The 14202-nt window shown below is 38.3% G+C and overlaps 2 protein-coding genes and 1 long non-coding RNA gene across 7 annotated transcripts in view; 1 reads left to right on the top strand and 2 right to left on the bottom strand.

Moving 5' to 3' along the window:
- LOC127942562 (myosin heavy chain, fast skeletal muscle-like) overlaps nt 1-3536 on the bottom strand; it is a 29282-nt gene extending 25746 nt beyond the window's left edge. The window contains exons 1-2 of the mRNA XM_052538360.1: nt 3494-3536; nt 3049-3262 (exon numbers count right to left, since the gene is read on the bottom strand). Of these exons, the coding sequence (XP_052394320.1) occupies nt 3049-3249 (201 nt within the window). The 5' untranslated portion in view covers nt 3250-3262; nt 3494-3536. The remainder of the gene's footprint in view (nt 1-3048; nt 3263-3493) is intronic.
- The window catches only part of LOC127942563 (myosin heavy chain, fast skeletal muscle-like), a 139966-nt gene that overhangs the window by 25746 nt on the left and 100018 nt on the right, over nt 1-14202 (bottom strand). Inside the window, exons 5-15 of one of the 5 annotated variants that reach the window (XM_052538363.1) lie at nt 2504-2531; nt 2291-2405; nt 2109-2201; nt 1944-2007; nt 1749-1847; nt 1562-1665; nt 1243-1381; nt 1042-1160; nt 768-917; nt 509-679; nt 127-433 (exon numbers count right to left, since the gene is read on the bottom strand). In XM_052538363.1, the coding sequence (XP_052394323.1) occupies nt 127-433; nt 509-679; nt 768-917; nt 1042-1160; nt 1243-1381; nt 1562-1665; nt 1749-1847; nt 1944-2007; nt 2109-2201; nt 2291-2405; nt 2504-2531 (1389 nt within the window). Of the gene's footprint in view, nt 1-126; nt 434-508; nt 680-767; nt 918-1041; nt 1161-1242; nt 1382-1561; nt 1666-1748; nt 1848-1943; nt 2008-2108; nt 2202-2290; nt 2406-2503; nt 2532-6152; nt 6224-7013; nt 7142-14202 lie in introns of those variants that run through there. The other 4 variants (XM_052538362.1, XM_052538365.1, XM_052538366.1 and 1 more) reach the window with 4 other exon arrangements.
- Nucleotides 1-14202, top strand: part of LOC127942579 (uncharacterized) — a 28723-nt gene that overhangs the window by 11901 nt on the left and 2620 nt on the right. The window contains exons 3-4 of the long non-coding RNA XR_008149347.1: nt 6807-6908; nt 7453-13824. This is a non-coding gene — a long non-coding RNA (uncharacterized LOC127942579). The remainder of the gene's footprint in view (nt 1-6806; nt 6909-7452; nt 13825-14202) is intronic.

Genomic DNA, 14202 nt, shown 5'->3' with positions numbered 1-14202 from the left:
ATCATCTTGCATAGATATACTTAATGTTATTTTGAATTGTAGGATAAGTGATTACATAGTGTATTAAGTTATGTGTTTTGCATTCAAAGTAATATAAAAGATCAAAAGAAATGCAGATTTTCTTACCTTCAGCAGCTCCATGAGCGGCATACAGGAAGGCCAGTACTTTGAGCGATGACTTTTGGTAAAGTTGCACCACAGAGTCGTTCAGTGGGTCCTTGTTCTTGTCCAACCAGCCAACAATGTTGTAGTCCACAGTGCCGGCGTAGTGCACCAGAGAGAAGTGGGCCTCTGCCTTACCTTTGGCAGGCTTGGGCTTCTGGAAAGCTGCACATTTGCCCAGATGCTGATCATGGAGCTTATTCTTGAAGCTTGTGTCTGTTGCCTTGGGGAACATGCACTCCTCTTCAAGGATGGAGAAGATGCCCATTGGCTGTTGAAGAAATATACAATCTCAAGTACAGACACAATGTGAATAGTAAATTTAATTTACAGAATATCCTCTTACCTTCTCAATGAGCTCAATGCAGGCAGCCAAGTCCATACCAAAGTCAATGAACTCCCAATCAATACCTTCTTTCTTGTATTCCTCTTGCTCCAGAACGAACATATGGTGGTTGAAGAACTGTTGCAGTTTCTCATTTGTGAAGTTGATGCATAGCTGCTCCAAGCTGTTGAACTGATAATTCAACAAAAGCAAGTTCTCACTGCCTACTGCAATCTTTTATATCTTGATTCTTACAGAGACATTAATGACTGATGCTCACATCGAAGATCTCAAATCCAGCGATGTCCAGCACACCAATGAAGAACTGTCTAGGCTGCTTCGTGTCCAGCATCTCATTGATACGGACGACCATCCACAAGAACATTTTCTCATAGACAGACTTGCAAAGAGCAGAGACTGCATTGTTCACCTGAAAAATTTAAAGATCAGTGTAATTGATTAGACTTATTTCTTTTCAAGAATAATTGTGTTTTCTGAATGTCTATGGGACATTTCTAGTTTTTTTTTCATCTATTGAGAAGGTAAGTGATCACCTGTGGGACTGTCTGGCCTTTGGTCACCATCTCATTCCCAACCTTCACTCTGGGGTAGCACAGGGCTTTCAGCATGTCAGCGGAGTTGATGCCCATGAGGTAAGCGATTTTATCAGCCACTGAGGAAGTACAGATTTATACATTACTTTCACTAATGAAGTCAATGTTTGCATGCTAATTTGTGTTAATAATACAACCTACCCTCAGTGCCATCAGGTTCAGCCTGCTCCTCTCTCTGCTTCTGTTTGAACTTCATGTTCCCATGATGCATCACAGCACCTGTTAGCTTGTAGATGCTGATTTTCTCATCAGCACTGAAGCCCAGAATGTCAATGGCAGTCTGTTTTTACACAGACCAAATTAAACACGTAATGCATTAATATGCAGTTTATATTGCATGTCATGCAAGATTTACGTCAGTTCATGCTATTGTTCTTCTTTTTAATTTCATGCCAGATACATTGCTTGTAATCTGAAAATACCTCTACTACTACTAATATAAACAGAGTTGTCCACATACATCTGTGGCAATGAACTCCTCGACATCATTGATGCTCTTGACAGTGATTTCACCCTGGCTGATCATTGGATAGTCGTAAGGGTTGGTGGTGATGAGCAAGGCCTCTATAAAGAGTTGATGTGCAGCATGTTAACAGTGCTCTTACACTAGGAATTAACTGAAACACACAATCCTGTGGATTTCTCACCGAGCAGCTCTGGCTTGTGTCCAGTCATGAGCTGGTAGAAGATGTGGTAACTCCTCTCAGCCGACAGCTGGAATGTCACTCTTGACTTTTCCAGCAGATCTGTAAAAAGCGATGAAAAAATAAATTGAGTTAAATTGATTAATCCACTTTTTAGTCTTCAAATAAAAATATTTGGTTTAAACAGTATTGACTCACAAGTTTCAATATCAGCTGAAGCCAGTTTTCCTGTGGTGCCAAAGTGAATCCTGATGAATTTACCCTACAGAGATTGAAATCATTCACAATAGCTCAACTGTTTGGAAGTTTTGAAAGTGTGACTGACATTGCTCAATGCTGTAATAATTTATAAGTCCAACTTACAAAACGAGAGGAGTTGTCGTTCCTCACAGTCTTGGCATTACCATAAGCCTCCAGCAGAGGGTTTGCTGCCACGATCTGATCCTCCAGTGATCCCTAATGTATTTGTAGGCAGTAGATAGTAGGTATGAGATGAAGCACAAATATTGTGATCAATAACATGTCTAGAATAAGTGTTTACTAACCTGCATTTTTCCAGGGACTGGCTCCGGCTTCTTTGGTCCAGACATCGCACCAACAGTTGCAAAGTACTGAATGACACGTTTTGTGTTCACAGTCTTTCCTGCACCAGATTCTCCACTGGAGATTGATACAAGATCATGTTTTAGTCATACATTTTCAATTTATGCATATAATTAAAAAATTTAGTTTATTCCACCAGAGCAATATTTACTTACGTAATCAGGACGGACTGGTTCTCACGATCTGAAAATAAAGCAGGGAATGTAATAGTATTAGCAAAATAGGTAGAACTCAATTTGAATTTGAAGCAGAATTGTTAGGGAATCTAATAATTTTAGGTGAATTTATTTGTTGTTGTTCTTGCAGTTAATCATTAATAGTGTGTATGATAACCTTTATGTTTTATTTACATTGATTCATGTAAGTTCATATTAAAGAGGTTTGGTCCCACTAAAGTGTGTGTGTGTTTTTTACTTAGACTTACGTAGATCATCCATGCTGCGTAACGCTCTTTGAGGTTATACAGCACACAAGGTTCATTGAGGTGGGTCATCATGGCCATGTCCTCAATTTTGTCAAACTTGGGAGGATTCATGGGGAAGATTTCATCTTCTTTTACTGTGACAGTCTGTAATGAACATTGATCAGTAATCAGAAGAAAGATGAGACTTTTTGTACACGTATTGTACAATATTTCACTGAACTTTCACCGACTCAGTTGCCGTAGTATATGAAATATTATTTTATCTATCATACTTACTTTCCCACTGTGAGTTTTGACGGTAGCTTTGCCACCCTCTTTACTAACAAGAGTACCCTTCAGGTACATCTCATCTGCATCTACCACAAAGAATGCTGTTTTGGCATCAAAGGGGGTGTTCTGAGCCTCAATTCTCTCTTTTTCTGTTTTCCGGAGAAAAATGGCCGCCGGGCCGAAACACTCCATCTCCCCGTCTCCCATGATGGCACTTCAACTGTGGAGCGGAACTGACATCACAATGCTGACTAACTTAATGTGGTTCACTTTTTATCTTTAGTTGAAAGTATTTTCAAACTTCATTGACTTTTAACTTTGATATGTTGTGCATTAAAATATTTTTTCATTCACTAAAACCAAGTAGAGAACCATCTAGAAAATTAACACTGTATTGTTAGCATCATTTGGCAAGTGAAGAACTTTTAATCTTACATTATGAGCACTTTACCTTGTATGATGTTCAGAAAGAAATATCAGCTGTCAAGTTCAGGATTCTGAAAAAAAAAAAAAACTTTAAACAAACAACAACAAGACAGAAAAAGAGAATTGCATGGTGTTTTTTTTCCACATATGTTAAAGTATATATGCTAATATGTTATTTCAAATATAGGCACATATAAACCATATTCTGAAATTGCAGATGAGTGTCATAGCTTACCAACCTTCTATAGGCCACTGTGCTACAAACAGAGGCTGCCATTTATATAGTGATGTTACTGAACAGTCAGCAGAACTGTGCAACTTGATTTGGTCATGTAAATCTGCTTGGTGTATGGTAATGTAACTCTGTCCTAGAGGAAAATAGTATCTACTTTTTTTTCTTTTTGATTTGCTATAGATTTGCTTTTTTGTTTTAATTTTTTTAATCTTTTATCTAATCTAAAAACATTTTCTATGCATAATTTGATAATGTTGAGATATTTTCATCTTAAAGAAATAGCATACTTCTAGATTTTTAGATTATCTACTTAGATTGTTTATAATGTTTTACAATCCATCCTTTATGTATATTGTACTGTTCCTATTCATGTAGGTTGTCATATGTGGACTTGTTTGTTAGTAATTTATTTAATTGGATGTAACAGCTCTTATTTCAAAGTAGCATCCATAAAATGAATATAACTTGGCACAGACGAGTAGCTTGGTTTGGACGTGGAGAAGTAGTCAGCTGTCACTGGTATTGAGTTTCAGGGGAGACAGCAAAAGCTGATGCCTTAAAGCTTTTATTTTTAGCAAAGGTAATAAATAATGTATTTTTTTCAAATCTATTTATCTTTTAAATATAAATTAAAATTGGTTAATTACCCAAAGCCATGCACTATACTGAACTTTGTTCCTGTGTTTTGTTTTTGGACATTTAATGTCAATATTACTTCCTCTTAAAGGTCAAGATAAAGCCATGTTTGCAAATAATGTCAACTTCTCGCACAAATTAGTTTAAATCTTTTTTTATTATATTTAAATGTTATATATTTATTACAATCTCAGGCATGTGAGCAGAGATTTTCCTGTTGTCCAATTTGAGAAGTTTGGCAAGCAGGACCTTTAAAACCTTTAAGATTTATTACAAGAGATGGACTGTAGCAGTCCTTCCAAAAGGAAAATAATATCTCTAGCAGATGTTTTATTGGGCAATTAAACCACAGCGGTCACTGCAATCTTGTTTCATAGTAATATTATGACTCTCAAAGTTATTAACAGCATGATCTTATATGGAGAAAACATTAAATATAGCACAGTGAGCTCTTCTGTTTGTATTATGAGGTTTAGTTCACTCATCCAGGCCACAGTGAATACTTATCTGACCTATCATGACACCACTAAGAGCTCTCTGTAAGTGCACTGATTTTTCAATTCAAATGTATCTTTAAAAAAAGTAATAGTTTACTATTTTACCTAGATTGTCTGGATTTATATCTGTAATGTTAACATTTATCAGTTGCTGCATTTTCCTATTGTTTTACATTGTTACAGTACCTGCTATTAACTGACTTTGAGTTTCAAGCCTGAGAACTTTGCTTGATTTTTAGTTAATAATTACAGTAAGGATGTCAATAGATTACATATTTTTAATTGGATAAATTATTGTGTGTTTAACCATGATTAAATCACACACTCATTGTGAAATTAAACATTTACCATTTATCTTGTTTAACACATTAATTTACCATGTCCAGCAAATTCTTACAAAACTGTATTTTCTGCAAGTTTATTTTAAGATAAATTAAGACATCTTTCAAAAAGGACACTTAGAGTCTCTACAAGGAAACTGAACTTTTTGACATATATCAAATAATTCAGGCTATTATGGAGACAGGTGTTCGGGGTTCAGACACACTCTCTCTGTTTAAATCTAGATTAAAAACACATCTCTTTCGTTAGCTTGGGTTAAACTAATTTTACTTTGTTGGATCAGCAGCTATGCTAATGATGTCTGTATTTTGTTTCGCCACGGGATTCACATCCCGTGTTAACTAGGATTTACACAAGCTCCAGTCTGGATCAAGAACACCTGAGAAGAGATGCTGACCCCTCAGAGGACCCCAGATGATGCTAACCCTGAATCAATCAATCACCTTTATTTATATAGTGCTTTAAACAAAATACATTGCGCCAAAGCACTGAACAACATTCATTTGGAAAACAGTGTCTCAATAATGCAAAATGATAGTTAAAGGCAGTTCATCATTGAATTCAGTTATGTCATCTCTGTTCAGTTGAAATAGTGTCTGTTTTAATTTGCAATCAAGTCAATGATATCGCTGTAGATGATGACCCTAACCCTGAATCAACAAACAGAACTAACAATCATTGCTAAATGTGTGACTGCATCATTTAATAACTTAATATTGATAGTTCATCGTCTAGCTGTCTACATCTTGTATTATTATTTTTTCTAAAATCCTGTCAAATGTGCACAAACTACTAGCTACTACTAAATATTGTAGAAACATAATTTTCTGTAAAGTTGCTTTGTAACGATTGGTTTTGTAAAAAGCGCTATACAAATAAACTTGAACTGAACGGAAAGGTGTCTTTGTGTGTCGAGTGGGGTGGGGTACAATAAAAAGCAGGTCAGCATAGGATCGGTGTTTCTTTTTATTGGCAAAACCAGCACAATTCATATTATATGCTTGCTTGTAGGTGCGTTTTTTTCTCTTCACTCTTCATCCTTACTCTTGAAAATGTAGAAAATAAAAAATGTTTTAAATCTCAACGTTCAGTATAAACTATAGTCTTGCAGAGTACAGCCCTAAATCATCAAGCACTTTGGGTGTACTTCGGATTTTGAAACTTTTGATTCCTTTCACAGAGCCAATAGAGAATGTATATGTGTCTATTTGTCCATCTATAATGCAAAGATTAAAAGGATGTTGGAGTCTATTTCTGCGAGTGGAAATGAGATATACATTTTCTATGCTGCCATGTTTTTCAGGAAAGTGAGTGAGTTAATGCATAAAAACAGTTCGACCAATTCATGTCATTAATAATGGTTTACTTCGGTTATTTAGTGCAATTGCTTTCACATCAGAAGAAAAACATATTGGAGTTTGCGTGAACCTTACCCCAGACCACACTTTTTAGGTGGACTCTGGTACAGTTCACAGGTGCGTACCCAAGTTGAGGAAACATTATTCATATTATCCAAATGAACCAAACTCTGATGTTAAACAAACCTGGGTGTACACCAACAATGCTAGTTTCAAAGCCTCCTTAATGTCTCATTTTAACAATACTATGTGACTTTATTACCTTCCCAGCATCACGGCTCTTGGCTCTCAGCTTGTTGACCTGGGACTCAGAGATATCAGCGCGCTCCTGAGCCTCCTCCAGCTCATGCTGCACCTTCCTGTACCTGGACAGTGAGTGTTGGCCTGCTCCTCCTGTTAGGATGACACCAGATATCCAACCCCTTTCAGAGCATTGCACTCATGGCACTGAATGTATTGTTTAGAAAATATCAAAACCTCACACTTAAGACATGTGACATCAGGCTTACAGCTTCTTCAGCCTGGCGCTTGTAGGCCTTCACTTTCAGCTGCAGCTTGTCTACCAGATCCTGCAGTCGGATCACGTTCTTCTTGTCTTCCTCAGTCTTTGTTGAAATAGGTGTAGTATCACTGCTTGAAGTTACCATATAGGATTCTGCTGTGGAAACCTTTCCTGCAGATTCTGATACCCTCCAGCACACCATTACCCCTGAGCTGGTGGATAACTAGGACATTATCCATCAGACCTGTAATGCAGATGTTGTTAAGGTTCAAAAATGTATTCCAAAGTTTATTCAAAATATATTCCAAAATGGAATAAATCTTTAAACAAATCTTCATCATTTAGAGGAACTTGATATACCAACTCACAGAACTGCTGAACACAGTCCTCAATAGATTTGTCTCTTTTCCGTAGACTTAAGAGCTGGTCGACTGGATCTGGGGTTAGGCTGGATTGGTGAAAGGCTGACTTAGAAACCGGAACTGACACCTCGGTGACGAGGGGATACCAGGTTGCTGGATCCTGGTATGGTCAAGCCTTCTGTAACGGAGTCAGAGACGTTTGGATCCATTTGCAGTATTTTAATAAGAGAATGGTCAAACAGGCAGTAATCAGAGCACAGCGTCAAGTATTTCAAGAAATATCCAGAATCAATATCATTACCAGGCAGGACAGGCGGCAAAGAATCACAGGTGGTAACACAATCCAAAATCAAACACAGAAAGAACAAACACTAGGGAAACCCTCAGAAATGCTAGACAGGGCTAAACAAAACTTAGCAATCATTGCGAGTCCAAACACAGTTTATATAGGAGGTGGGAATGGGGAACACCTGGTGGTGATTAGCCCTAAGCACAGGATTAAGGGAAATGGAGTTGGGAATGGAAATGGACATCATATGCAAGAGTCCTGAGTGGAGTACCCTCTACAGGAGTTCATGGGCACTACAGCTGATGATCGTGACATATATATTCAATTCAAGATTATTTGTATAGCATTTTTCACAATGTTAATCTTTGCAAAGCAGCTTTAAAGAAAATTACAATTTCCACATAATATTTAGTAATAGCATATCAGTGTTGACTGATGATGTCCATATGGCAGAAATGTACAGTGAAAATCAAGCAGTTAGTTAATGATGTATTCAAACAGACAGTGAACAATATTTGTTGCTATTTCTATGTCTTTACTACTCTGTCATATGAAACTGCATTATTTGTAAATGAATTAGGTAAATGTCCAATGAAATTGTATCTTTTTAATCAATATTTGTTGCTTTGGTGTACCTTCAGAAAGGCACTATATAAATTAAACATATTATTGTTATCAATGATTATATGTGGCGATCAAACGTACAGCAAATTTTGGTAATTTGGTGTGTTGTCTAAGGTTTGTGTGTGTGTATATATATATCTATTCAAATATATGTCGTAAGTAAAAAAGAGACTTGACTTGGTAACAGATGCTTCCAGTGCAGAAGAAAGTACAGAGATGCAAACCTGACAGTGCAGACACACACAGGAATTACACATTACATTTACATTTTATCATTTAGCAGATGCTTTTATCCAAAGCGACTTACAAATGAGAACAATAGAAGCAGTCAGGTCAACAAGAGAACAACAACAATATACAAGTGCCATGACAAGTCTCAGTTAGTCTAGTATAGAACGCATAGCCAGGTTTTTTTTATTTTATTTTTTTATTTTTTTATTAAATTAAATGAAAAAGACAAGAAAAGGAAAAGTGCTGGTGTTAGTTGGTTAAGTGCAGGCAAAAAAAATGAGTCTTTAGATGTTTCTTGAAAATGAGTAAAGACTCGTAATGAGTAAAGCTGTACGAATTGAGATTGGGAGGTCATTCCACCAGCTGGGCACAGTCCAGGAAAAGGTCCGTGAGAGTGATTTTGAACTTCTTTGGGATGGTACCACAAGGCGTCGTTCACTTGCAGAGCACAAACTTCTGGAGGGCACATAAGATTTAACCAGTGGGTTTAGGTAAGTTGGTGCCGTGCCAGTGGTTGTCTTGTAGGCAAGCATCAGTACCTTGAATTTGATGCGAGCGGCTACTGGTAGCCAGTGTAACCTGATGAGGAGAGGAGTAACATGAGCTTTTTTTGGCTCATTGAAGACAACCCTCGCTGCTGCATTCTGGATCAATTGCAGAGGCTTGACAGTACATGCAGGAAGGCCTGCCAGGAGAGCATTACAATAGTCCAGTCTGGAGAGAACAAGAGCTTGGACAAGAAGTTGGGTTGCTTGCTCTGACAGGAAGGGTCTAATCTTCCTAATGTTGTATAAGGCAAACCTGCAGGACCGGGTCGTTGTAGCAATGTGGTCAGTGAAGCTTAACTGAAGATCCATCACAACTCCTAGGTTTCTGGCTGTCCTCGAAGGAGGTATGGTTGACGAGCCCAGCTGTATAGAGAAGTTGTGATGAAGCAATGGGTTAGCTGGAATCACCAGGAGTTCAGTCTTTGTAAGGTTAAGCTGAAGTTGATGGTCATTCATCCAGCTAGAAATGTCACTCAGACAGGCTGAAATGCGAGCAGCTACTGTCAGGTCAACTGGCTGGAATGAGAAGTAGAGTTGGGTGTAATCAGCGTAGCAGTGATAAGAAAAGCCATGCTTCTGAATGAAAGATCCTAAATCAATCAATCAATCACCTTTATTTATATAGTGCTTTAAACAAAATACATTGCGCCAAAGCACTGAACAACATTCATTTGGAAAACAGTGTCTCAAAAATGCAAAATGATAGTTAAAGGCAGTTCATCATTGAATTCAGTTATGTAATCTCTGTTCAGTTGAAATAGTGTCTGTTTTAATTTGCAATCAAGTCAATGATATCGCTGTAGATGAAGTGACCCCAACTAAGCAAGCCAGAGGCGACAGCGGCAAGGAACCGAAACTCCATCGGTGACAGAATGGAGAAAAAAACCTTGGGAGAAACCAGGCTCAGTTGGGGGGCCAGTTCTCCTCTGACCAGACGAAACCAGTAGTTCAATTCCAGGCTGCAGCAAAGTCAGATTGTGCAGAAGAATCATCTGTTTCCTGTGGTCTTGTCCTGGTGCTCCTCTGAGACAAGGTCTTTACAGGGGATCTGTATCTGGGGCTCTAGTTGTCCTGGTCTCCGCTGTCTTTCAGGGCAGTAGAGGTCCTTTCTAGGTGCTGATCCACCATCTGGTCTGGATACGTACTGGATCCGGGTGACTGCAGTGACCCTCTGATCTGGACACAGACTGGATCTGGTGGCCACGGTGACCTCGGAACAAGAGAGAAACAGACAAATATTAGCGTAGATGCCATTCTTCTAATGATGTAGAAAGTACGGTGTTATGTGAAGTGTTCCGGTTCCAGTTTACCTAATTAATGCAGCCTAAAAATCCTTTAACGGATTTGGATATTAAAAGCATATTAGTATGTTATGTGTATGCCAGGTTAAAGAGATGGGTCTTTAATCTAGATTTAAACTGCAAGAGTGTGTCTGCCTCCCGAACAATGTTAGGTAGGTTATTCCAGAGTTTAGGCGCCAAATAGGAAAAGGATCTGCCGCCTGCAGTTGATTTTGATATTCTAGGTATTATCAAATTGCCTGAGTTTTGAGAACGTAGCGGACGTAGAGGAGTATAATGTAAAAGGAGCTCATTCAAATACTGAGGTGCTAAACCATTCAGGGCTTTATAAGTAATAAGCAATATTTTAAAATCTATACGATGTTTGATAGGGAGCCAGTGCAGTGTGGACAGGACCGGGCTAATATGGTCATACTTCCTGGTTCTAGTAAGAACTCTTGCTGCTGCATTTTGGACTAGCTGTAGTTTGTTTACCAAGCGTGCAGAACAACCACCCAATAAAGCATTACAATAGTCTAACCTTGAAGTCATAAATGCATGGATTAACATTTCTGCATTTGACATTGAGAGCATAGGCCGTAGTTTAGATATATTTTTGAGATGGAAAAATGCAGTTTTACAAATGCTAGAAACATGGCTTTCTAAGGAAAGATTGCGATCAAGTAGCACACCTAGGTTCCTAACTGATGACGAAGAATTAACAGAGCAACCATCAAGTCTTAGACAGTGTTCTAGGTTATTACAATTAGAGTTTTTAGGCCCTATGATAAACACCTCTGTTTTTTCTGAATTTAGCAGTAAGAAATTACTCGTCATCCAATTTTTTATATCCACTATGCATTCCATTAGTTTTTCAAATTGGTGTGTTTCACCGGGCTGCGAGGAAATATAGAGCTGCGTATCATCAGCATAACAGTGAAAGCTAACACCATGTTTCCTGATGATATCTCCCAAGGGTAACATATAAAGCGTGAAGAGTAGCGGCCCTAGAACTGAGCCTTGAGGTACTCCATACTGCACTTGTGATCGATATGATACATCTTCATTCACTGCTACGAACTGATGGCGGTCACATAAGTACGATTTAAACCATGCTAATGCACTTCCACTGATGCCAACAAAGTGTTCAAGTCTATGCAAAAGAATGTTGTGGTCAATTGTGTCAAACGCAGCACTAAGATCCAATAAAACTAATAGAGAGATACACCCACGATCAGATGATAAGAGCAGATCATTTGTAACTCTAAGGAGAGCAGTTTCAGTACTATGATACGGTCTAAATCCTGACTGGAAATCCTCACATATACCATTTTTCTCTAAGAAGGAATATAATTGTGAGGATACCACCTTTTCTAGTATCTTGGACAGAAAAGGGAGATTCGAGATTGGTCTATAATTAACTAGTTCTCTGGGGTCAAGTTGTGGCTTTTTTATGAGAGGCTTAATAACAGCCAGTTTGAAGGTTTTGGGGACATATCCTAATGACAATGAGGAATTAATAATAGTCAGAAGAGGACCTATGACTTCTGGAAGCACCTCTTTTAAGAGCTTAGATGGTATAGGGTCTAACATACATGTTGTAAGTTTAGATGATTTAACAAGTTTATACAATTCTTCCTCTCCTATAGTAGAGAATGAGTGGAACTGTTCCTCAGGGGGTCTATAGTGCACTGTCTGATGCAAAACTGTAGCTGACGGCTGAATGGTTGCAATTTTATCTCTAATAGTATCGATTTTAGAAGTAAAGTAGTTCATAAAGTCATTACTGCTGTGGTGTTGGGAAATGTCAACACTTGTTGAGGCTTTATTTTTCGTTAATTTAGCCACTGTATTGAATAAATACCTGGGGTTATGTTTGTTTTCTTCTAAAAGAGAAGAAAAGTAATCAGATCTAGCAGTTTTTAATGCTTTTCTGTAGGATATGCTACTTTCCCGCCAAGCAATACGAAATACCTCTAGTTTTGTTTTCCTCCAGCTGTGCTCCATTTTTCGGGCTGCTCTCTTTAGGGTGCGAGTATGCTCATTATACCATGGTGTCAAACTGTTTTCCTTAACCTTTCTTAAGCGTAAAGGAGCAACTGTATTTAAAGTGCTACAAAAGAGAGAGTCCATAGTTTCTGTTACATCATCAACTTGTTCTGAGGTTTTGGATATGCTAAGGAATTCGGATACATCAGGAAGATAACTTAAAAAGCAGTCTTTTGTGGTAGAAGTGATGGTTCTTCGATACTTGTAACAAGAAGTAGAATTTACAATTTTGGCTATATGAAGTTTACACAGAACTAAATAATGATCTGAAGATGTATCATATCGATCACAAGTGCAGTATGGAGTACCTCAAGGCTCAGTTCTAGGGCCGCTACTCTTCACACTTTATATGTTACCCTTGGGAGATATCATCAGGAAACATGGTGTTAGCTTTCACTGTTATGCTGATGATACGCAGCTCTATATTTCCTCGCAGCCCGGTGAAACACACCAATTTGAAAAACTAATGGAATGCATAGTCGATATAAAAAATTGGATGACGAGTAATTTCTTACTGCTAAATTCAGAAAAAACAGAGGTGTTAATCATAGGGCCTAGAAACTCTACTTGTAATAACCTAGAACACTGTCTAAGACTTGATGGTTGCTCTGTCAATTCTTCGTCATCAGTTAGGAACCTAGGTGTGCTACTTGATCGCAATCTTTCCTTAGAAAGCCACGTTTCTAGCATTTGTAAAACTGCATTTTTCCATCTCAAAAATATATCTAAATTACGGCCTATGCTCTCAATGTCAAATGCAGAAATGTTAATCCATGCATTTATGACTTCAAGGTTAGACTACTGTAATGCTTTATTGGGTGGTTGTTCTGCACGCTTGGTAAACAAACTACAGCTAGTCCAAAATGCAGCAGCAAGAGTTCTTACTAGAACCAGGAAGTATGACCATATTAGCCCGGTCCTGTCCACACTGCACTGGCTCCCTATCAAACATCGTATAGATTTTAAAATATTGCTTATTACTTATAAAGCCCTGAATGGTTTAGCACCTCAGTATTTGAATGAGCTCCTTTTACATTATACTCCTCTACGTCCGCTACGTTCTCAAAACTCAGGCAATTTGATAATACCTAGAATATCAAAATCAACTGCGGGCGGCAGATCCTTTTCCTATTTGGCGCCTAAACTCTGGAATAACCTACCTAACATTGTTCGGGAGGCAGACACACTCTTGCAGTTTAAATCTAGATTAAAGACCCATCTCTTTAACCTGGCATACACATAACATACTAATATGCTTTTAATATCCAAATCCGTTAAAGGATTTTTAGGCTGCATTAATTAGGTAAACTGGAACCGGAACACTTCACATAACACCGTACTTTCTACATCATTAGAAGAATGGCATCTACGCTAATATTTGTCTGTTTCTCTCTTGTTCCGAGGTCCCCGTGGCCACCAGATCCAGTCTGTGTCCAGATCAGAGGGTCACTGCAGTCACCCGGATCCAGTACGTATCCAGACCAGATGGTGGATCAGCACCTAGAAAGGACCTCTACTGCCCTGAAAGACAGCGGAGACCAGGACAACTAGAGCCCCAGATACAGATCCCCTGTAAAGACCTTGTCTCAGAGGAGCACCAGGACAAGACCACAGGAAACAGATGATTCTTCTGCACAATCTGACTTTGCTGCAGCCTGGAATTGAACTACTGGTTTCGTCTGGTCAGAGGAAAAGGAAAAAAAAAAAGAAAGAAAAAAAGGAACGAAGAAAGAAAAGGAAAAAAAAGGAAAGAGAAAGAAGAAAGAAAGGAAAAAAAAAAG

The sequence above is a fragment of the Carassius gibelio genome, chromosome A22 (assembly GCF_023724105.1).
Source record: "Carassius gibelio isolate Cgi1373 ecotype wild population from Czech Republic chromosome A22, carGib1.2-hapl.c, whole genome shotgun sequence".
NCBI classification, from domain to species: Eukaryota; Metazoa; Chordata; class Actinopteri; order Cypriniformes; family Cyprinidae; genus Carassius; species Carassius gibelio.
This window is presented reverse-complemented; position numbering and strand designations above follow the sequence as displayed.